At 41.2% G+C, this 23,130-nt stretch overlaps 2 protein-coding genes across 4 annotated transcripts in view; both read right to left on the bottom strand.

Annotated features, from left to right (window-relative positions):
- Positions 1–6,368, bottom strand: part of hormad1 (HORMA domain containing 1) — a 53,873-nt gene extending 47,505 nt beyond the window's left edge. The window contains exons 1-2 of the mRNA XM_053629680.1: positions 5,959–6,368; positions 5,684–5,779 (exon numbers count right to left, since the gene is read on the bottom strand). The gene's annotated coding sequence lies outside the window, so the exon portion shown is untranslated. The remainder of the gene's footprint in view (positions 1–5,683; positions 5,780–5,958) is intronic.
- Positions 6,369–7,513: 1,145 nt separating this feature from the next.
- Positions 7,514–17,209, bottom strand: LOC128610357 (dynein regulatory complex protein 1-like). 3 transcript variants are annotated; one of them, XM_053629635.1, is made up of 16 exons: positions 16,773–17,209; positions 15,701–15,776; positions 15,453–15,565; positions 14,394–14,577; positions 13,841–13,978; positions 13,180–13,266; positions 12,933–13,055; positions 11,992–12,131; positions 11,486–11,620; positions 11,031–11,364; positions 10,256–10,345; positions 10,071–10,151; positions 9,853–9,959; positions 8,216–8,359; positions 7,929–8,031; positions 7,514–7,846 (listed from the first exon to the last, which is right to left on the bottom strand). In XM_053629635.1, the coding sequence occupies exons 1-15, from the start codon at positions 16,874–16,876 to the stop codon at positions 7,929–7,931; spliced, it is 1,959 nt and encodes a 652-aa protein (XP_053485610.1). In that variant the 5' UTR covers positions 16,877–17,209; the 3' UTR covers positions 7,514–7,846. The 3 variants fall into 3 exon arrangements, with proteins under 3 accessions (XP_053485610.1, XP_053485602.1, XP_053485597.1); XM_053629627.1 differs by lacking the exon at positions 16,773–17,209 and adding an exon at positions 16,521–16,763; XM_053629622.1 differs by lacking the exon at positions 16,773–17,209 and adding an exon at positions 16,520–16,763 and having other exon boundaries at positions 15,701–15,787.
- Positions 17,210–23,130: the final 5,921 nt, after the last annotated feature.

Raw genomic sequence — 23,130 nt, forward strand, 5'->3', positions numbered from 1 at the left:
GATATAGGGTGGTGGCGATGACATCATCTGTTGAGCGGTTGGGATGATACGCAAATTGCAGGGAGTCCAGTGAGCACTTCATGATGATGGGTGAGAGTGCAACGGGATGGTAGTCATTGAGGCAGGACACTAAAGACTTCTTTGGCACAGGGACAATGGTGGTGGCCTGGAAGCATGTTGGAACAACAGCGCTGCTCAGGGAGATGTTGAAGATGTCAGTGAGAACATACGCCAGCTGGTCTGCACATCCTCTGAGCACTCTGCTAGGAATGTGGTCTGGTCCAGCAGCTTTCCGTGGGTGACTCAGTGTAGAGTTTTCCTCACATCACATGATTGCCTTGGAGTCAGTGACATCATCAATACACTTGCTGATTTAGCTGGTCACTGCTGCCATGTATTCCTTCAAGTTCGTGGAGTTACTGTCGGTTGCAGCCTCCCTGAACATGTCCTAGTCAGTGTGCTCAAAAAAGTACTGAAGAGCAGAGATGGCTCCTGCTGGCCAGATTTTCACCTGCTTCAAAACCGGTTTGGAGCGTCTGATAAGCGGTCCGTATGCTGGGATTAGCATAACAGGGATATGGTCTGAGTAACCAAGGTGGGGGCGGGGCTCCGCCCGGTACATGCTGGGGATGTTTGCGTAAACAAGATAAATGGTAAATGCCACACTTATATAGCACTTTTATCCAAAGCACTTTACACTGTGTCTCATTCACCCATTCACACACACTCACACACCAATGGTAGCAGAGCTGCCATGCAAGGCGCTAACTTGCCATCGGGAGCAACTTGGGGTTCAGTGTCTTGCCCAAGGACACTTCGGCATGTGGAGTCATGCGGGCCGGGAATCGAACCGCCAACCCTACGATTAGTGGACAACCCACTCTACCACCTGAGCCACAGCCGCCCCAGATCCAGCATGTTCACCCCTCTCGTTGCAAAGTCCACATGTTGGTAGAACTTAGGGAGCACTGATTTGAGATTTGCAAGGTTGAAATCTTCAGCGATGATAAACAGTCCATCATGGTGTGTGTTCTGCAGTTCACTAATAACCCCATACAGTTCACAGAGCGCCTACTTAGCATTAGCACTGGGGGGATGTATACTCTGATATGAACAGTGAAAACAAGGATGCAGCAGTCTCTAAACTCACACCACGCTGACTGCTGGAGTCGCATGTAGTCCACTTTATTGTCCAGGGAGCAGACATTGGAGAGCAGGATGAATGGGAGAGCCGACCGGGTTTGTTTTTAGCCTAGCATAGACCCCCGCCCTGTTGCCACGCTTCCGCTTCCTCACACACCGCTTACAACATCTGCTCCCCAGCCCACCGGCATCAGGTGACGCAGAGGACTGGAAGCCTGGTCCCAGCAACAAGCCATGATCGTGTAGCTTCTCTGCTGCATGATTTGACTGCTGCATGATTTCTATATTTTAGAGTGTCTGGCAATAGTAGACATGAACACCCATGCGTTGTAAAAATAAAAAATAAAAAAAGGGGCTAAGAGACAAAATAGCACCATTTTGGATAAGAATAGGCCGCTGCGTGCTATTGCCACGCCTCCATCTTGGATCCTCTCAAGGGTTCTTACTAGTTTCCATGGTTGAACTAGAAGAATTATGAATGCAAACAAATATAAGCTATAATTTAATAATTACTAATATCAAAGCTCAATGTGCATTCAATGTGTATTAAATAGAAGAGTATTCTGCTTCTAAACAAGACAAAATGCTCTATTTAAAAAAAAATCTAAAATACATGTTCCTCCTGTACACTGTTCCTCCATACCTCGTGTGTGCTCAGGATTCCAGACTAAGCTTCTGGTAGGAAGTGGGCGGTGGTGGGAAGATTGCAGTTTTGACATCAGCAGAACCAAAAACACATACCCGGCCAGTGAGATCATCGCCCACTCAGTCTCTTACAACAATGGCTCAGGAATTGTTAGGGGCTTACAGAGCTACTCAAAACCCATAGCTTATACAGTCTCTCAGAATGTCCTCAGCAAACAAAGGGCTTTCATTCATAAAATGAGATGCCACAATAATTTTTTTAGTTATTTGAACTCTAACACAATACTGATCATTTTTAGTTCAAGTTGAGTGAAAATGAGCTGTCTTTCACAGATGTTTTATCTGTGAGATTGGGAGTGAGGGGAGGAGGGAAGGAGTGTGAGGCAGACTTCAAAGAGATTCAAAGAGATAAGCAATCAAATACCTCTCTGAGGACAAAGTACTCTGAAACTAATGACATCTTCATTCACACCAATAAAACCATGGCTTATTCTCCTGGCACGGCATCCAACAAAATGTAGTTTTAGACATGTAGAAAGATCATGATACAGATCAATCCATTATCTACAATAAAATGCAGAGCTAGAAGCTATTTACAATAATCTGGCAGTCTGGCAGACATTTTAGTTGGTTCTATTGTTCTGTTACTTGGCATCCATCATTTTTCTAAATACAAACAAAACATAAGAAGGAAACCTGAGTCAGCACCTCCTCTTCATTCACCTGTGATAATCACAAACCTTACGCCTACGCGTAGCTTTGTCAAAGATCAAATTCCTTCAGCAATAATTAAAGATAAGAAAAGGCATTAAAAAAGTCAGAGTAAACAAAGTTAAATAGCCAAATGCTTAATGAATAAACACTGTTAGACCATACATTTCTCATTTGCAAAATGTATTGCTTTGTACCCTCAGAATAGAAACCCGAGTTAAATAAGTCGTAGTCCTAGTAAAAAAAAAAAAGAAAAAAAAAAAAGAAGCATAAATCCAAATCAAAATGGCTGACATTTTTGTGCTTTCAATATGAATTAGGTAGTTTACTTTTGGTTTACAAATGAATGTCTTGCAAATCATAACATGCTGTACTAATTCCAAGGACAAGACATTTTAATGAACAGACCACCTTCTTGGTGGCCTTCACAAATTAGGTATTACCATAACATGCCCTGGGTTTGCATTGTATTTATTGAAACTACGGCTTGAAAAGGGAATTCTATTAAAATTCCCCTTTAAAGTGAAAGCATGCGTCTTTCTGTTTGGTCCTTCAAATGCACCAAGGGGGTTTTATACTAACAATTATTACTGTCATAACTGACTATATAGTGGACTTCTCAATCGATTCTACATGTGTGAAAGTCCCAAGTAGGTGTATGTTTTGTTTGTCTAATGTCATACCAAATGATTGACAGGGTTTTTAGCTATGACTGAGCAAAATATTTGACTCTCAGATTTTTCCCCCCATGTTGACCAAGGAATCCTACTTGGTAGCATTCTCTATGATGAGAACGCCATTCAGGTATTGGTATGTAGTGTACAATGACATTTAAGATGAGAATTAAGATGTGAATTATGATAAAGCCTATAACTGTGCAAGAATAAACAGGGAAGTTACAGTACACAGTTTGAAGAGTTTACTTGCTTACAGTCATAAGAAATATATTATATATTATATATATATATATATATATACACACATACATACATACACACACACACCATGTATGAAGGAGGACATTAAACCTGCTTGATCATGAAGGTCTACTTTAGTTCACTTCCTGTGTTTAACACTTTATTGCGTACCACAGTGTGTGGTTTCACACAAAGCACGTGTCTCCACCTGGTGGTCAGGCAGCAGAATGGCTTTATGGGAGCCATATGCAGAACTTGGTCTGGTGCAGGAATTGCAGAAGTGCTACCCTGCTGGAGAAAAAGCACAGACTAGCACTGTGCTTGAATGCAGAAGTTGTGCTTTGTGCTGTGTTATGCTGGTTATCAGCATGTGCTGGTTAGAAACCAGTATGTTTCATAACCAGCAAAAAACAGCTGGAGACCAGTAAAACAATCACACACAAAACACAAAATATACTGGTGTTTTCTGCTGGTCATCATAAAATACTGGTACTTTCCAACATATAGAGATTTGGCTGGTCTCCAGAAATGATTTTCCATATTCGCTAAACCACCAAAAACACCAGCCATGTGAACTTAGACCAGCTCTTATACCAGTGTTGACCAGCATAAAACAGCTTAAACCAGTCAATTCAATGTCAACGTCATGTTGTTGTAAAATTACTATCTTTAAATAGACTACATTGCGATGTCAGTCCACATGCGCTTAAGCTGATCAGTTGCTATTTCAACTCTGATTCAGCCCATCCTCGTGATCAGTGAAAATGAATGACAAATTTTGCTTGATAAGCATTAGTGCAAGAATAATTCAAGATATTCTTTGCTGATTGGCTAGTAATGCTGAGATAGCAACACAGTGCTAAGCTTAGGTGTCACAGTTAACCTGATAGCCCTTTTTGCTGAACTCACCCTAAAGTCCATACAAATTATCAATCTAGTTCATGCCATTTGCTCGCTTTATCCTTATATGTACTTAATAACTGAAAGCGAAACACAAGCCAAAACATGTGAGCTGCCAAGAGGAACAGAACAAAAGACTGACAGGCAAGTTCAGAGAAAGCATCAACAAGAATGAGATTTTTGTAGTGTTTTTCTCCAACAGCACAACTTGAGTGTTGATAAATGACTGAACTTTACTCAAACTCATATATATTTAAAGAAAAAAAAAGGGGAAGAAAAGGAATTAATGTCAGATGTTCCCTTCTAAATAGACATAATATAAGGGTTAGAAAGCTGGAAATGGATTTGCCCTTCATTCATTTTTATATATTATAATTTTTTTGGTTTGTTGATTTTTATTAAAGAAAGAGTAAGTCTATAGAACGCAGATTCACAAAACCTCTCACAACTAGTGTGTCTGAAAATATTCTTGAATGAGATCATTTGTAGGGTAAACACCCTGCCTGAATGTATGAGAGCTATGTTGATGTGCTTTTTCCCCATGTAGGTAGTTGTCATGTGAAAACAGCACAAGACTTAAAATAACGCCTTTGAGCCATTGCCTTCCTCAGACCTAAAATGACTGTAAAATCAGAAATGTCAGAGTCAGATGTGTGGTATTTCTATGCAACATGATAGCACAGAGAACTTGAGTCCAACCATTTACAATATCTAGATATCATTCAAAAAAAGGCCTCATTTACAACCTGATACATTTTAAATTGCACTGAAATACTGTTTCTTTTGAGTGACCAAAGCTATTTGACAGATATAAGGCAGTATTCTTCCTAGGGAACGGTTCAGTATGGACACAACAGCAGAGTGAAAACACCTAGCAAGGTATATATTGGTGAAATGAAGGTTAAGGAAATGGGCTACACATGATTGATGAACTTGGAAACAAAGGTACGTTCACACATGCGGCGTTCTGTGGATAGATAACCTCTGCTGAATTTGCGTTGTCCGATATATTGTACATTAAAATTACTGTGAATCTAAATTATATTTTGTAATCAAACATTGATCTCAGGAGCATCAGTTCAAGATGGTTATGAAGTGTGGCATGGCTCACATTGTGAATGATTATTTCTGATGCTGAATTTATCTTTGCAAAGATGCCAGGGAAAGAGAGAAAGAGGAGCAAAAGAGCAACAAAGACAGCAAAAGAGAGAGCTAAAGAAAGAGGACATTTACTGTTTTATTCATGGCTTGGTACCTACACTAAAGAGATTATCCCCACCCCAGCTGTCATTGGTCAAACTCCAACAACAATTATTGCACGATGCCGAGACCATGAATGTATCTTACATTTGCATACAGACACCTACCTTTGAGTTTTGATATTTGGGCAGGAGATTGCGGAGCTCCTGAGTTTTGTTGTTTGAGTTGCTGTTTTCAGTCAGAAGCTTGGATCTCGTAGTCAGCTGAGAAAGAAATATCATTATACACAATATATATATATATATATATATATATATATATATATATATATATATATATATTCAAATCATTACTTATTTAAAAAGAATATACTGTTTAAAATGAGAACTTTAAGCATTTATCTTTAAAGAAGCATTAGTGACCAAATCACTAAATACTTTACATTTCACAAAAGTACATCCGTGTTTTAGCGAGTTCGATAAATGTGTGTGAACGGTTTTTGCAAAGAAGTAAATACTGTCTCTCTTCTTCTTGTCAGTGTTGAGCAGGTATCAGAAACGGAAAGTTGTGCAACACCACCTTGTGTACCGGAGTATTTCTGCTTTCAAATAAACCCCACTTATTGTCAGGGAGTGAATTTGCACTTTCATTCAGCACGCTGCCCGCATTTAACGCCTGGGCGTCGAAAAATGTCAATGTGTGAACAGGCCTCACGGCAATCTCCCCACTTTGAGGCCCTCCTACTGCATGAAGTAATAACACTGCGGGAAGACATGTTTTTTTAGTTGAGAATTGAAGGATACAGTGGAGGATATCACAAAGATTCTGGGGGAAATAACTCTGTTTTGGGAGCCATGAAACTAAAAGACCAACCTCACAAGTGTAACATGTATAAAAATTATACGGTTAAATATATACATTAAGTAGAATTAACACAAAATTACTCATATCTGTACCTGATATAGCTGTCTACTTGTGTGCTTTCTCCTTCAATTGTCATGATGTCACTGGGGATGTGATTTCCTGTTTTGGCCCCTCCCCTTCCCTTTCTCATTGTAATTGACCGTGAGAGGTAGGTTTAATTTTGAGTTCTCCATAATCTTATTTCATCTTTATGTAAATCATCATCATGTATATATGCACACTCAATTTATGTAACTTAATTTGTGTGCATGTTATTTTATTTACCTGTGTGACTATTTTTGTTGTTTTATCCGTTTTGATATTTTATATTTTTTTGCATTTTGTTTTAAAATGTGGAGATGAGAGCACATGGTGACCATTGTACATCATGTTTATTTTATAGAGCACATTCTAAGGGCGATTCACTCAAAGAGGCTGCTTATTTGTGTTATATCAGGTATGGTTTTTGTTTTATATTGTTTTAATTTGTTACTTGGATGTATTCTTTGCCCCTTTTGCATTGTAATTGAATGGGCACGAGCACATTTTAAGGGCGATTCAATCAGATAGGCTGCTTATTTGTTTTATATTAGGTGCGATTAAAAGACCGAGATGATATGGCTTGACCTCACATTTGTCCAGTTTGAGTGAAAGCTGACAGCCCTTTGATGCAAGTACAGGTCTCTGCGGAACATTTTCCAGTCAGTGGGCGTCTTTAGGCTGGACAGGCTTCAGTTGTTCAACCATCTAGTCAACTACGGTTATGGTTAGGGATATTTTAACAAATCAGGTAAAGCGGTTGAAAAATGCCTATCCCGGTTTGAAAATAATTGTAAAACGCATTTTTTTTGTTCTGCAGAGACACCATACTCCTTTGACAGGCTTCAGTACTTTCTTCACAGCCACTGGATGAATGCAAGATTTGGCCACCGCCCCCTGGGGATGATTACAGCCATGAAACTGATGTTTTCCGTCTATTTCATTTTAACATACTGAAATATTATCTTAGAAACATGAGAAATAAGTAACTAAAACCTTAGTGTAACACTTTCCCAGATTCGGGTAGGGAATGAGGAAGCTGGAGGCAGGCTTGGAACAATTTAAAAGGTGCTTTATTTCAATTTCGCTTTTCACCGTTTTTATTTCATAGAGACACGTGCAGACAGGGCTCTGTGCTGGTTGGCGCTCCGTCTTTCGAGGCACCTGTCTCTCCTGTTTTTATTCTTGCCTTGGCTCAGTGCAACACAAAAAATTTATTAGTATAATTCCCCTTCTCCAGCTCCACTCTCCATTCGCATACCTGCGCTTGAGCATGCCATGTTCAAATTTGAGTTAACTCTTTATTGCCCCAGCGCCCTCTATTGACCAACCACCACTGTTCATCACTGCATCATCTGGGTGGGCGGGATCACCAGTTCAGCACTGACCTATCAGTTGACACAATGTGAGATGATTTGATATTGGAGAACAAATCATGAATGTATCTTACATTTGCATACAGACACCTACCTATGAGTTTTGATGTTTGTGCAGGAGATTGCGGAGCTCTGAGTTTTGTTGTTCGAGTTGCTGTGTTTCAGTCAGAAGCTTGGATCTCTTAGTCAGCTCGGTACTGAGAAAGGAATAAAATTACATGGCCATTAAAAAGAGAAAGAACTTGTGGTGATGTAAAAAGTGTGGATGAGTGATTTATTTTTATTTAGTAGGAATTCACTGAGAAACCGATATGCATAACGGATTCTTTTTTATGTGTGGTGATGTGAAGAAAGTCTTATTTGCGACATGTGCATACTCACTGGTACATCTTGAAACCTGCCTCCAGCGCCCTCCAGACTTTGAGTTTGGACTCGGGGATGATGTTAGCCATGTTCTCCCAGTATGCTTCGACCTCAGAGTTGTTCATCCTCTCCAGCTCTAGAGCACTGCCCTTAAGTGTTGCTCTGTTATAAAAGCAATTAAAGTAATAATCAAGGGTTTTTCAACATCACACTGTGTACTACATCTGTAGCTAATGTGTGACTACCACGGACAAGAATTTTTCCACATTTTCAATTTTTCAACAAAAACATTTTCCCCTGTACTAAAAGAAGAGCAGTTAAAACGTGTTCTCATTAATAAAAATAATTATTATTACTAATAATGGCAGGGTAAGGGCAGTTGTTGGGTCATCATTAAACATATATTTGATGCACATGTCTTTGTTGAATGTGTTCATGTTTTGTTGAATTCTTCAGTCAGAGGCATTAAATTTGTACTCTGTAATGCATATAATATACCAAAAGAAAACACAGACACCCCTCAGCTTCCACTGCGTGCATATGACTTTACGGAAAGCTAATAACTGGAATGATGGAACTCCATACAAACAGTTTTGGTGAGGCATTGGGTCCATCTCAATCAGCTCACTAGGTTGTGACTCAGTATATGGTGTACACGAGTTCAGGCACTGGTAAGAACCCAGGCTCACTACACATCGGGACACTGATGACTCAATTTCCGACAACATGACTACGTACTCACTTTATAAAACTTCACCACTGGCATTTATCAACAACAGGCAGGACAGATATATTTCTTACATTGTTTGTCATATAAATCTGTTAGTTTAATCACGTGTTTCTGTCATGGCACTTCGAGCAGGATCGTGGGCTAGCTAGTTGATTTTTTAAAATCATTAAACCATCGTTATTCTCAAACAAACCGTATATAAAACATCAAATAAAGTTAAAAATCACTAACGTAATTAATCATTTGCGAGCTACAAAAATAACTAGCTATTTATAGTTAGCCGAGAGTTCATCTGCCATATTTTCGAGCTGAGAGGCTTCAGAAAAATGTCACATCATCTCCAGTAACATAGTGAGCATCAGTGCTCCCTGATTTTTGTGGTGCACTGTGGGATTTTTTTTAGGAAGCGAAAGTTCCAATGCCGTGGAAGGATTTTGCGATTGAGGCATCCCTTAAAATGGCTGATTCCCTGATCACTGCCCTGACGACTGAACTAGGGAGCTGATGAAACACACTCATTACCTCATGTCTGTCTCATCCTAAGACCTTTACAGTGCAACAATTTTGAATCTGCATTATGTAGTTATGTGTCTTGGTGTGTTTGGAATATGCACCATACACACAACAATAACAAACAATCCACCCATACCATGGTTTTGGGAGGTGGGAGAAGACTGGAGAACCCATGCCATGCCATCCTATTTTAAACATTTCTTGATAAAATGCAACAGCTGTGTTTAAGCTGCTGTTCTATGCGAGTTTAAACTGAAAAGGTTTTCTGCTCTTCAATACAAGAAAATGCATGGGGAATTCTTGCCTATACCTATTACAGTGTTAGAGAACACTGGTGTATTCCGTTAATGCCACTGTCACACACAGACACACACAGACACACACAGACACACACAGACACACACAGACACACCTGGCTTTGCAGTACTGGGCACTGAAGGCTCGGAGAGCTTTCAGTAGATCATTTGGGTGCATAAGATTGGACTCCTCCTCTTCCTGATTACTCACTGACATGTTCTCCTATGAAAAAGCCAGACAGCCAAGTTAGCCATACACTAATTAGATATTGTTAGTTGTAATTGACGAGTAAACAGAACTCCGTTTGAACTACAAAGTTCCTCATAACTTCACCTTCTTTGTTTGTCGCTCTTTGTATTTCAGAAGGAACATAGTCATTTTCTTTATATCCTCTTTATTCTCAATCCCCATGGCCTGCAATCAATCACACAAGATAAAAGTATACATTTATAGGTCAGTTTTAAGGGGACTATCAAGTATACAGTTTCGGATTAGAAATAGCAGCAGCTGAAACTCACAGAAAAGATGGAATCCCGCTTCACACACATCTGTTCATTCTTCTCAATGAAAGAGAGTAGCTTGAGTAACTTACTCTCTACTAGAAAGCCCTAAAAAATAAACATCGGAATTTTAAAACATATTTCACCGGACACATAAGAAGACATTTTGGACATTTGCCAGTCAATCTCAGGGAATCATGCACAAATACTCGTTCACACCTAGGTGCAATTTAGAGTAGTCAATTCACTTACTGGCATGTTTTTTTAGGAAGTGGGAGGAACCTGGAGAGCACGGAGGAAACCTATGCGAACACGGGCAGAACATGTGAAACTCCAGGGACAGGGAGTGGCTTTCCCTGGTTTACAATAAATGACAAATCATCCCCTTGGTAAAATGTCCTTTTTACATTCCCTCTGGACCAAAGTCATTATGCAATATCATTGTTATTGATATCTTAATTTCATTCATATTTGAGATTGAGTGCATTTTCCTGAAGTAGTAGCAATATAGAAATGCACACTTTTAATGGGGTGGAGTATTTAATAGTGCAGCATGTCATAATTTCAACCTTCATAAGTGGCAAACCAAATACTAGAAAACGATCTGAAGAATCTTAAAAAAATACCATTGGTATGATATCCAGTATGTAGCCAGTAAAAAATCTCCATGGTACATTTGTGAATATTATATTCATTAGGCCACTGCTGGCTATCTAAGGGGCTCATACAGTTTTTTCCTGTGAAACTACAGAAAAACACCTCTGATCCACATACATACACATCCAGTACCCACCATCTCATCACATAGAAGCTCCAGCAACCTCTTTACTGTTGTACGATCCACCCCGGCCATGCTGCTCTCCAGACTGCCAGAGTCCTCCAGTGTACTTCTCTCTTGCTCTGTCTCCCGCTCTGCCTGATCCTGTGTCTCATCCTCCTCTACCAGGAGCTGCTTGGGGCTGGAACGATCCATTAAGGGCAGTGGTGGGGGACTCCAGGGCAGGCCCAGCATCTGTTCGTGAATAGCTTGGTCCACGTCCATAGTTCTACACACCAACGCTTTGGCCTTATCTTCATTCATCAACCAAACCTCCTTGTAACGCTTGGTATCAACCGCCGCAAAGTGCCTTCATATGCACACGCACAAAGTGATCAATATTATTAATAATATGCTATCTAGTTAGAACTAGAGATAAAACTGAAGTTAGTGATTGTGTGTGCTGTGCGTATATGGGTGTTACTGTTCACCTTATCCTCTTTTGAATATCTTCGTACTGTTGCATGAGGCGCTTGTGCTTATTCGTCAATGACTGGTTCTCTTCACGGGACTGCTTTTCCTGAATGGCAATTTGTTTTTTCAGATCGTTGCACGTATCCTGCAGTCTGTAACAAAGTGAATCCAATACAAGTATACAGTGCTTTCCAATTGGAAGGCAGTGTCCGCCTGAGGTAGACTGCATTTTCAGGCAACACCCGTACACTCTTGAGAAAAGAACTGTCCCAGTCAGAAGGCAACTTCCCACTGAGGTGCCTTATTGTGGCCAGATTCAAAAGCATAGTTTAACTAGTTAACAAATGCTAATCTAAGTACATTCGGTAGCCATTTAATCCAATATACATATACATATATATATATATATACATATATTATATATATATACATATATATATATACACACACACACACACACACACACATATATATATATATATATATTATACAGGATATACAGAATAAGAGATTTTAACAGTACCTGATGACCATCCTATTCTGCTGAGCCTTATTGATGGCATACTCTTCCTCATGTTTCTTCAGCATTTGTAGGTCGTTCTCGAGCTTCTCCTGATTAAACTGGTAGGTAGCTTTCTCTTCCTGCAGGTCTTGCTTTAGGCACTGTTCATAAAAACACACACACACACGGAAAGATATTGATGTCTGAGGATCCTGCTTGACGTTATAATGTTTATCATTACTGTAAAGAGTCTTTTTTCCTGTTTTGTGGACAATTTTTTTTATTGTAAAAAGTTCAAGTAAACTTGAATCACGGGTAAGCGTGCTCTTAGGCATAACGCAAAGCAAGGCTTTTATAAAATGGCAACAAAAATAATATTATGAAATCCAGTGTTGAATAAATAACAAACAAAGACGATGGTATTCTATGGACAGAACAATGGCTGTAGTTTTGTTGGTTGATAATCTAGCTATATTATAACATTAATACAAAATTCAAATGTTGTGAAGTGGTCACAGGTCTGTGTACATCAAGGATTTAATAACAGCTTCGAACATGGCCAGTTTCATCTTACAGAAATTTAGAGATGCCAATCAGCCTACAACATGTCTTTGGACTGTTGGATAAAACCGGAGTACCTGGAGGAAACCCCAGAAGCACAGGAGGCGGGCGACCCCCAACTATCCATTTAATCCATTGACTGTACATTGTTTTAAATGTAGATTCAACACAGTTTGCATCATATAACCAACACATTTCAAAGTTTTGTTAAAAAAGCAACTGATATTATTTAAAGCTGCTCAGTGTAAGATCTTGAATGTAAGCCATTCTCTTCTAAAGCAGAAGAACAATTCTTACAATTCCTTCTATGAAATACAGTTTAATCTATTGGTTGCAACAGGCAAATAATTCACATTCAATGAAAATCCAGGGTTATGTGTTATCAGTGTAATGCAGTGTACCTGTACACCAGTGTCTAGTTTGATTTTGATCTTGTTGGACTCCTCTGTTCGCTCCATTCTCAGACGATCCAGCAGGGCCTCGTGCTCCTCAATCATATTCATCCTCTGCAGCAAGTACTCCAGCTGCTCAAACACACACACAGTGCAATGATATACTGTATAGCACACACATACACAAAGGATAATGATTTACAAATTTGTGGAATGTCAAAAAATGAAACATGGAAAATATGTAAGTTCATTCTGCCTCTTTGTCACGCCGTTCCTTCCTCTTATGCTCCCATTTGTTCTTGTTGGCTGTGAGCAAATCTCTCCTCTCATCACAGATTGAGCTCTGTAACCCAATCAGGAAACGAAGTAAACACAGTGCATTTGCTAATAACTTTGCGTTCATAACTTTCTTACGTTGATGTTGTTATAGAAAATTATTCATATGTATGTAAACAACTTATGAATTGTAGATCTAGTCAAAATCCAGGTTTGCAAAGCTTGTAGAGACTCAAAGACATGAAGCTGTAATTGCTCCCAAAGGTGTTTCTACAAAGTACTGAATAAATAGTGGGAATACCTATCTAAATGAGAGATTTCAATTTTTGATTTGCAAAAAAAATTCTAAAAACTTGTTTTTGCTTTGTCATTATGGGGTATTGTGTGTACAGTGATGGCAAAAAAAGCTATTTTAAATTAAATCTATAATACAATATAGTGTGCAAAATCCAAAGGGGTCTGAATATTTTCTGTACCCACTGTAGTGTGACAAATGTATCTATAACGAGCATCTATAAACTTAATGATGCACATCTGCATAGGATTATAATCCATCATAAGTAGCAGTACATGAGCTTGTATACTGCATAAAAAAATATAGCTAAGCAATATAAAAACATAGCAGCTGGGCTGCACCATACCTGAATTAGATCTAGCTGTTTTCTATAGTTCTCCTTCAATCTTGATATCTGTTCCTGCATCCTTTCAATTAAGAGATCCACTTCTATTAACTCTCTTTTGCGATCTTTCACAAAGCGATTATCTCTTTCTTTTAGCTCCTGCACACAAAAGTAGACATCTGTGGAGTGAGTGCACGTGTGTGCATGTGTTTGTTTGTGTGAGTGTATGTGCGTGTGTGTGTGTGCATGTGAGTGTATGCGCGTATGTGCATGCGTGTTTGCGTGTGTATGTATATATGTACGTATGTATGTATGTATGTATATGTGTATGTGTGCGCGCGCGTGTGCATGTGTGTGTATGCGCGTGTTTGTGTGTGCGGGTGCATGCACACGTGTGTGCGCGTGTGTTTGCATGTGTATATGTGCGTGCGTGTGTGTATGTGTGTGTGTGTGTGTGTATGCGCGTGTTTGTTTGTGTATGTGTGTGCATGTGTATGTATGTGCGTGTTTAAGTGTGCATGCGTGTGTGGGTATGCGTGTGTGTGTGTCTGTGTGCGCGTGCGTATGCGCGAACCTGCTGCAATTCATTGATGAGCTTGTTCTTGTCTTCAATGATTTCCCAACAGAGCTCTTGCTGTTTTCTCAGATTGTCTCCCAGCTCCTGATGGTTCACTTTTGTCTTGGCCTCAGTCCACTTGTTTATGATCTCACTGAACTTCTCTGAGCTTTTCTTGGCCTCATCTTCCAGCTTCTCCAATCTATCCAAGATCAGCCAGAACATGTTTGGAAACAATGGAGAAATAAGAAACAGATGATGCAAAATTTGTGTCAGAAGCCTTTTCTAAAAATGTCAAAAGTCAAGCAACAACATAACTCAAGCTCGAGATCAAACCTGAGATCCTGGAAGCGCAACAGTACCTTCTGCACCACTATGCAAGTTTAGATTTCGTGACAAAGTGTCTTATCCTCATCTCCTGTTTTCCTTATATTTAACTTGGTTCTGTGTGTGTGTGTTTTCTGACCACTAGCTATATGTACTGTATATAAAGATAGAGTCATAGTCTGCGTTTTTTACTTTGCATCATTAATAATACTCTATATTGTTTAACAGTGGGCATTCGTATCTTGGTACTTGCCAAGGTTTCTGTGATAATGTCTGGCCAGTGCGATATGCCTGCACAACCTAACCTACACATACCTACAGAAAGCATACAAAAGCACCCATTTAATTAAAATGAAAACTAGATGTTTTCCCAATAAAACTAAAAACTAGTTGATGCCAAACTCTAAAGTCAAGGAGCAATGTGCACATGTGAACTGCACACACGTTTGTGTGCACGAACAATGGGGATTTCTAAGGACCTCAGAAAAAGAGTTGTTGATGCTAATCAGGCTGGAAAAGGTTCTAAAACCATCTCTAAAGAGTTTGGACTCCACTGAGTGGTGGGAATGAAAAGCCTGAGTTGCATGAAATGAAATATGTAGGCTTCCTCAATAAAATTAAATGTTGTTCAGATAAAATGTTTGGTACTAATGCTAAACTTCTGCAAAACCCAAACAGTAAATTAAATTATTAAATAATTTTATTAAATGTATTAATTTAATATCTGTCTTAGTTAAGTTATTAACTCACCTTAGTCTGTTTGCCTCCCTTAATTTTTCTCTCCTCTTCGACTCCCTGGCATCGGCCTCCACCAAAATGTTCATCACCAGCTCTGTGCTATCTGCTTTTAATTTTTTCATGTACTGCAACAAGAACAGATGATCAATATAAGTTCAATCAATTAAATGCAGCTAGGAATGGCTTATTGACTCAAAATGGATAAAAACAATAACGCAAAACAGCTTTGTAACTAAACAGTTATATTAAACTGCACTTACTCTTTCACTTTCTTCCATTTGTCTCTGACTTGGCAGATCTTCCACCCTCTCCTGGAAGTCATCTCCAAGCTCCCGTCTCCAGTTTTTCATGAAAGAAAAATATACAATTGGTAATAATCAAAATACGAATGCCAGCTAAACTCTAGGAACAAAGTAAGGAGTAAGTTAATATAATATAAGTTAGATCAATGGTTCTGAAAGTAGGGTCTGTGAAGCAGAGCCAGATGGTCCATGTTTTTTTTTTGTTTTGTTTTGTTACAGTGCTGTAAACAACAACAACAACAATGCAACACAACCAAAATTGCTTTTATTATTAGGTTCTTATCATGAGCATAAATAGCTAAGATGACACCGAGGTTCAGCAGTGTAATATAGCCTACTACAAGCATTTTTAAGATCTTTGAAGCTCGGATATAAGACATGGCATGTAATGCTGATTAAGGCCTTATTTTTATATTAAGGAATTTAAGACATTTTAAGACTTTTTAAGGACTTGTGGACACCCTGTGTTTGACTGCTCACTTGAAATAAATGAGTTTAATCCAAAAGGGAGTACCTCAAAAACAAATAGTCCTGTAAAATAGTGTCAGCTTGGACCTAATATTGAAAGCTCAGAAATTAAAAGCTCCAAGAATATTTCTGCACACGTCTGAATAATGAACAGAATATTGCGATATTCCACAAAATTACTCTGTACTGAGGGGCTCCATGATTTTTTTTCTCTACAGCTAAAGGTGTCTCTGTTTACAAAACATTTGAAAATCCGTAAACTGAATCACAAACGGCTTTTTCTCTGACAGACACTGCAGATATATCTTACTGTTTCTTGGCCTGCACTTGTGCAGTAATCAGGTTTCGTCGAGCCTTGATTTTGTCCTCAGCATTTTCGGCCTCAACAGAAGGTCCAGGCTTATTTTTTTCCTTACTCGAAACTTTAGCTTGTAGCATTTTTGTTCGCGCTATCAGTACTAGTTATTCTACCAGTAATAATCTGTACAAAAAATCGACCCTTATTTATAGTAACAGTTTTGGAACCTAACGCTTAGGCTCACCGTGACGTCATGGTACCTACCGTGATGGTGTGTGTGTGTTTTCTTCAGTGACGTGTCTTTCCAGAGTTCTGGAAAGTTCGGCGCGGTGTTTCTCTTTCAGTGCGCATGCGCGAAAGCATGACATTTTCTCCTGCTGCTGCGTTGAGTAGATAGTGTGTGCTTTATCATCGTGTGTGTTAGTTTGTAGTGTTATTACCTACTTTCCATCAGTATAAGGTACATTTCACATTGTTTGTTAGATAATTTGCAATTAAACGCAGCCTTTAATGTACAGAATGTATTGCTTTCAAAAGTTTTATTGCTCAATCGTAAGTCAGATGTACCCGCTAATTCTAGCTTTCGCCCTGTTTTCAGAGTCTCTGTGTAACAGCCAACGCTTCAAGTTTAATTAACTAATAGGTTCTGTCACAATTAGAGCTGTAAATGCCTTGTTTTTCAGGGCTCTTCTCTTGTTTGGACAGTCTTTTATATTTAAGTTTATTATTATTATTATTATTATTATTATTATTATTATTATTATTATTGTCGTTTTTTTTCTTCCCACACAACCTTCTTTTTTGTTGCAAACACAATTAAACTATAATGCACTGCACAGTAAGTAGTCTGTGTTTTTATTTTAGGCTACTCATCTCAGTTATGGCTAGGACTTACTCTTGAGAAGTGCACCTATAAATGTAGTTTCATTCAGCAAGTCTGAGAAAAGTGGTTGTTCCCCCTTGTATATTACAGTGTGAGCATTTATAAAGAACTACAGTGATGCTGGTGATGTCATCATTATGGGTAACAAGTTTCATTTATAGTATTTAGCCAAGTGACATGACTTAATTTTAAGAAGAAAAAAAAGTATTTCTAATTTCATGTGTTCAGAATGCAATCATTTAAAAAGCATTACCCCTTAAAAAATAGTGGTCCTTTGCCATCATTTTAAATCCATCTCGGCCTCAAGCATGGCACCTATATGTAATAGCCACCTCTTTCCCCCCTCCTTTATGGATTCCACGTTCTCTTTGTGGGAAAAGAAGGGTCTGAAACGCTTTGAGGATCTTTTCATTAATAATGTGTTTGCAAACTTTTCTGAATTATCCTCGTCATTCAGCCTGCCTCCGTCTCACCTATTCCGTGTCTTTCAGGTTAGGCATTGTGTCTCCTCCCTATTCGCTGGTTTTCCCTCCTTACCTACAAAGTCTGCATGGGAAGAGGTGTTCAAGCTGAATCCTAATAAGGGTGGCATTATTTCACAGATATATGCAACGATCTGGTCACAGGACGATTCTTACAATATCAAAACCATTAGTGCATGGGAAGAGGAATTGGACCTAGAGCTTGAGGATGATTACTGGGGCAGAGCGTTAGATAATATACGTACCACCACGTCATGTGCTAGACTTAGTTCCATACAATTTAAAGTGGTCCATAGAGCTCACCTCTCTAGGAGTAAACTGTCTAAAATATATCCCAGTCTTCCTGTCGTGTGAAAAATGCAAACTTTCGCCCTGTAACCTCAGTCATATGTTTGCACTCTGTCCCAAATTGCAGAACTTTTGGAACTCTTTCTTCAAAACTATGTCTGACGCTTTTAAAATCAAATTAGATGTCTGTCCTTTAATTGCCATCTTTGGTGTTCCATCTCAGCATCAACCTCTGAACCATAAAGAAGCTAGTGTTGTGGCCTTTGCATCGTTACTTGCTCGGCGCAGAATACTGTTGTCTTGGACCTCTCCACAACCCCCCTCTATATCAGTCTGGCTTAAAGATTTAATCTTCTTTTTAAAACTTGAAAAAATCAAGTACAACATCAGAGGCAGGTGTGACTCATTTTTGGGAAAATGGGCACAATTTATTACCTACTTCAATGATGTACGCCCCCTGGTCTTGGGTTGAGGAGAGGTGGACTGTAATTCCTGATCATCTTACCTCTTTTTGTTGTTGTTGTTTTGGGTTTTTATGTTTGTTAGTTTTTTTTTTGTTGTTTCTGTTTGTTTTTTGTTTTTTTTTTTCTCTGGTTGGTTGTTTATTGTTTTTTTTTGTTTCCCCTTTTGGTTTTGCTGTGGTTGTTTGTTGGGTGGGGTGTTATGTAAAATGTAAATTTTCAATAAAAATTCTATGATCAAAAAAAAAAAATAGTGGTCCTTGTCGGCTAACTTACATATAACCACTTGCAAAAAGAAAAAAAAAAACAGATTGAAGCATTCTGAGGTAAGTTTTGCTGCTGTTAAATTTTTTTTTTTACAATACGATTTTTGACTTCGATAATGAATATGACTAATGACTCTTTACTGCCACAGTTTTATAATAATGAGTTATACTGATTGCTTTCCCATTGTGTTTGAATCAGGCCTACCACCTTCTGAGCTACTCAGAAGAACCGCACAGCCTGGACTGAATATCTGCACGACCCACTGGATAGCACGGTACGGCACGGGCTAGGAGAATATTTGAAACTATTTTAAATAGTCCTAAATTTTTTTAACAGAATTGATGAAGTCTTTGAAAGAAATAGACATAATAATAATGAAAAATAATAGACAGGGCAGAAAATGGTTTATAAGTATAAGAAAACTCTTCAGACTTCAGAGGTCTCAATGAAGAGTATTCATATTCAGATTGTTGTCACGTTTCGTGGCGTAATGGAGATATGATGGATGCAAGTGCAGTAGGAACAGTTTTATTCAAGAGAGACACAGGCAGGTAAATCCAAAACGTGATCCAAAAACGTAATCCAAAACATGCAAGAGGTCAGGCGATCGGCAAACAGGCATAAACAGGGCAAGGCAGGAAACTATGTCGTCGTCACGGAAAACAGGGTCGAGATACAAAACATGAAACATAAGCTATGACTATGAACTGGGAGTGGAGAAACCAGCGTGAAATAAACAGACGAATCTAAACATGAAACATGACATGAACTATGACTGTGACTATGGTTATCTATCGTAAGGAATCTAAATTAATGTACTATACTATATCGAATCGAATCTACTTTAATATTCCGCGCTGTGTGCTGGGAGGTGCGCGGTATATATACAAACCTAATCAGCCTCGTAATGGCTGACGGCTGAGGGCAATTCAGACACACGTGAAACCATAGCCAATGACAGAACAGGGAGGAGACATAACAAAACATAAGAAATGCACGTGTCCAAATGTCATGACTGTCAACAACGAAAAAGCAGGTGCTCGCGCACCATGCTAGGCAAGGTGCACTCACATGCCCTGCAGCACGCTGCTTAAAGGGGAAGTTGTGACAGAACCCCCCCCAAGGGCACTCCTTCCAGAGTGCCATAAAACATCCATCACCATTGGCGGCCCCGGCCCCCTGGGCAGAATGTCCCAAACGGAGCCAGGAGACCGCATGGCGTTCTTGGCGAAACAAAAAAGCAGATCGACGTACACGGCAGAGCAGGAAAGCAGAGCGACGTCCTCGGTGGAGCAGGGAAGCAGAGTGACGTCCTTGGCGGAGCAGGGAAGCAGAGCAACGTTCACAGCAGAGCAGGAAAGCAGAGCGACGTTCACAGCAGAGCAGGAAAGCAGAGCGACGTCCTCGGCAGTGCATGAAGGCATAGTGAAGTCCTCGGCGGAACATGAAAGCAGAGCAACGTCCTCGGCAGAACATGAAAGCAGAGCGACGTCCTCGGCAGAACAGGAAAGCAGAGCGACGTCCTCGGCTGAACAGGAAAGCAGAGCGACGTCCTCGGCTGAACAGGAAAGCAGAGGGACGTCCTCGGCTGAACAGGAAGGCAGAGCGACGTCCTCGGCTGAACAGGAGGGCAGCGCGACGTACGCAGCAGTGCAGGGAAACAGAGGGACGTCTGCAGTAGAACAGGAAAGCGGAGCGAAGTTCCCAGCAGAACAGATAAGCAGAGTGACGTCCTTGGCTGAGCAGGAAAGCAGAGTGACGTCCTCGGCTGAGCAGGAAAGCAGAGCGAAGTACTCAGCGGAGCCTGCAGGCTGAACTTGGCTGGTCATGTCAGCAGACTGGGATGTGAGCAGAGCTTGGTTGTCCATGTCAACAGACACTTGGTTGTGCATGTCAGCAGACGTGGACGTGAGCAGAGCTTGGTTGTCTGTTTCAGCAAACTTAGGCGTGTGCAGAACTCGGTTGTCGGCATCGGCTGACTTGGGCATGAACATAACTTGGTTGTCCTTGTCAGCGGACTCGGGCGTGAGCAGAACTTGGCTGTCCTTGTCGGCGGACTCAGGCGTGAGCAGAACTTGGCTGTCCTTGTCGGCGGACTCGGGCGTGAGCAGAACTTGGCTGTCCTTGTCGGCGGACTCGGGCGTGAGCAGAACTTGGCTGTCCTTGTCGGCGGACTCGGGCGTGAGCAGAACTTGGCTGTCCTTGTCGGCGGACTCGGGCGTGAGCAGAACTTGGCTGTCCTTGTCGGCGGACTCGGGCGTGAGCAGAACTTGGCTGTCCTTGTCGGCGGACTCGGGCGTGAGCAGAACTTGGCTGTCAGTGTCCGCGGACTCGGGCGTGAACAGAACTTGGCTGTCAGTGTCGGCGGACCCGGGCATGAGCAGAACTTGGCTGTCAGTGTTGGCGGACTCGGGCGTGAACAGAACTTGGCTGTTAGTGTCGGCGGACTCGGGCGTGAACAGAACTTGGCTGTCAGTGTCGGCTGACTCGGGCTTGAGCAGAACCTGGTCGGCCGTGTCAGTAGACTTGGGCTTGAGCAGAACCTGGTCGGCCGTGTCAGTAGACTTGGGCTTGAGCAGAACCTGGTCGGCCGTGTCAGTAGACTTGGGCTTGAGCAGAACCTGGTCGGCCGTGTCAGTAGACTTGGGCTTGAGCAGGGCTTGGTTGTCCGGGTTAACAGACACTTGGGACAGTAACTGGGCTTTACAGTGGATCTGTGGAGCTGAGACCCCCTCCTGAACCTCAGGCTGGAGCTCTGATGCTGGGGCCTCCCTGTTGACCTCTAGCTGGAGCTCGGCAGGTGAGCCCACCTTGTGGGTCTCAGGTTCTAGCTCTGAGGTCGCCAGGTTAACCTCCGGCTGGGGCTCTGATGCTGGGGCCTCCCTGTTGACCTCTAGCTGGAGTTCGGCAGATGAGCCCACCTTGTGGGTCTCAGGTTCGAGCTCTGAGGTCGCCAGGTTAACCTCAGGCTGGAGCTCCGGAGCTGAGACCTCCCCGTAGGTCTCGTGCTGGAGCTCTGAGGCTGCCATGTGGACCTCTGGCTGGAGCTCGGCGGGTGAGACCTCCTCGTGGGTCTCAGGTTCAAGCTCTGGCTCTGAGGTCGCTACGTTGACTTCTGGCTGTAGTGTCATAGGGGCTTTTCTGTGTAGACGCTTGTGCTGACGCCTGCTGCTCTTGAAGCATTCCTTAGAGCAGAAAAATGCTTCCTGGAGGCCCATCTTCTTGCAGGTGGGACATTGGAGCTGAGCCTCTTTCCCGCAGCCCTCAATCATACATCTCGGTGCCACATCCACCACGCTGGCCGGAACCTGAAGCGGATCGGTGGAGACTGCCCCCCGGTCCACCCACTCATAATATAGGTGGAAAGGTATGTCAGCCATGTTCGTCCCATGAAATCCCCTCTCCAGGAAATCCAAGCTCTTTAGTTGCCCTGGTTGGGCGAACTCGTGCAGAAAAAGTTTAGCGAACTCAGTGACGTTATTGAGGGCACTGGACCCTGTATGGACCAGCTGCTCCGCCCAGTCATGTGCCGGGCCATAAAACCGGGATACTAAGAATCCCAGCCACCGTTTCTTGACAGGCTTGAGATGTGCCAGGCTAGCAAAATACACCTGACTGTGAACCAGGAACAACAACGGGTAGCTCTCCAACCCATGTCTCTATCGGTAGTTTGGCGGCAGTCCTTTGGGGAAACTGGACTGATTTGTATCGTGGCCAGTAATCTGTGTATTTTCTGCTGTGATGGTCTCTTCGTTCTCCTGCTGTATCCATGGTTCGGCGGAATATTCTGTCACGTTTTGTGACGTAATGGAGGTATGACGGATGCAAGTGCAGTAGGAACAGTTTTATTCAAGAGAGACACAGGCAGGTAAATCCAAAACGTGATCCAAAAACGTAATCCAAAACATGCAAGAGGTCAGGCGATCGGCAAACAGGCATAAACGGGGCAAGGCAGGAAACTATGTCATGGTCACGGAAAACAGGGTCGAGATACAAAACATGAAACATAAGCGTGAACTAAACAGACAAATCTAAACATGAAACATGACATGAACTATGACTGTGACTATGGTTATCTATCGTAAGGAATCTAAACTAATCTACTATACTATATCAAATCGAATCTACTCTAATATTCTGCGCTGTGTGCTGGGAGGTGCGCGGTATATACACAAACCTAATCAGCCTCGTAATGGCTGACGGCTGAGGGCAATTCAGACACACGTGAAACCATAGCCAAT

The sequence above is a fragment of the Ictalurus furcatus genome, chromosome 1 (assembly GCF_023375685.1).
Source record: "Ictalurus furcatus strain D&B chromosome 1, Billie_1.0, whole genome shotgun sequence".
Lineage (NCBI taxonomy): Eukaryota > Metazoa > Chordata > Actinopteri > Siluriformes > Ictaluridae > Ictalurus > Ictalurus furcatus.

Bases quoted from the DNA above. Each gene is read 5' to 3' on its own strand.
- LOC128610357 (XM_053629622.1), bottom strand. From the start codon at position 16,648: ATGCTACAAGCTAAAGTTTCGAGTAAGGAAAAAAATAAGCCTGGACCT. The intron at 13,056-13,179 runs GCAGAATGAACT...GTGTTTGAGCAG, and splicing joins AGGAACGGCGTGACAAAGAG to CTGGAGTACTTGCTGCAGAG. The intron at 12,132-12,932 runs GTACACTGCATT...TTTTATGAACAG, and splicing joins AACTAGACACTGGTGTACAG to TGCCTAAAGCAAGACCTGCA.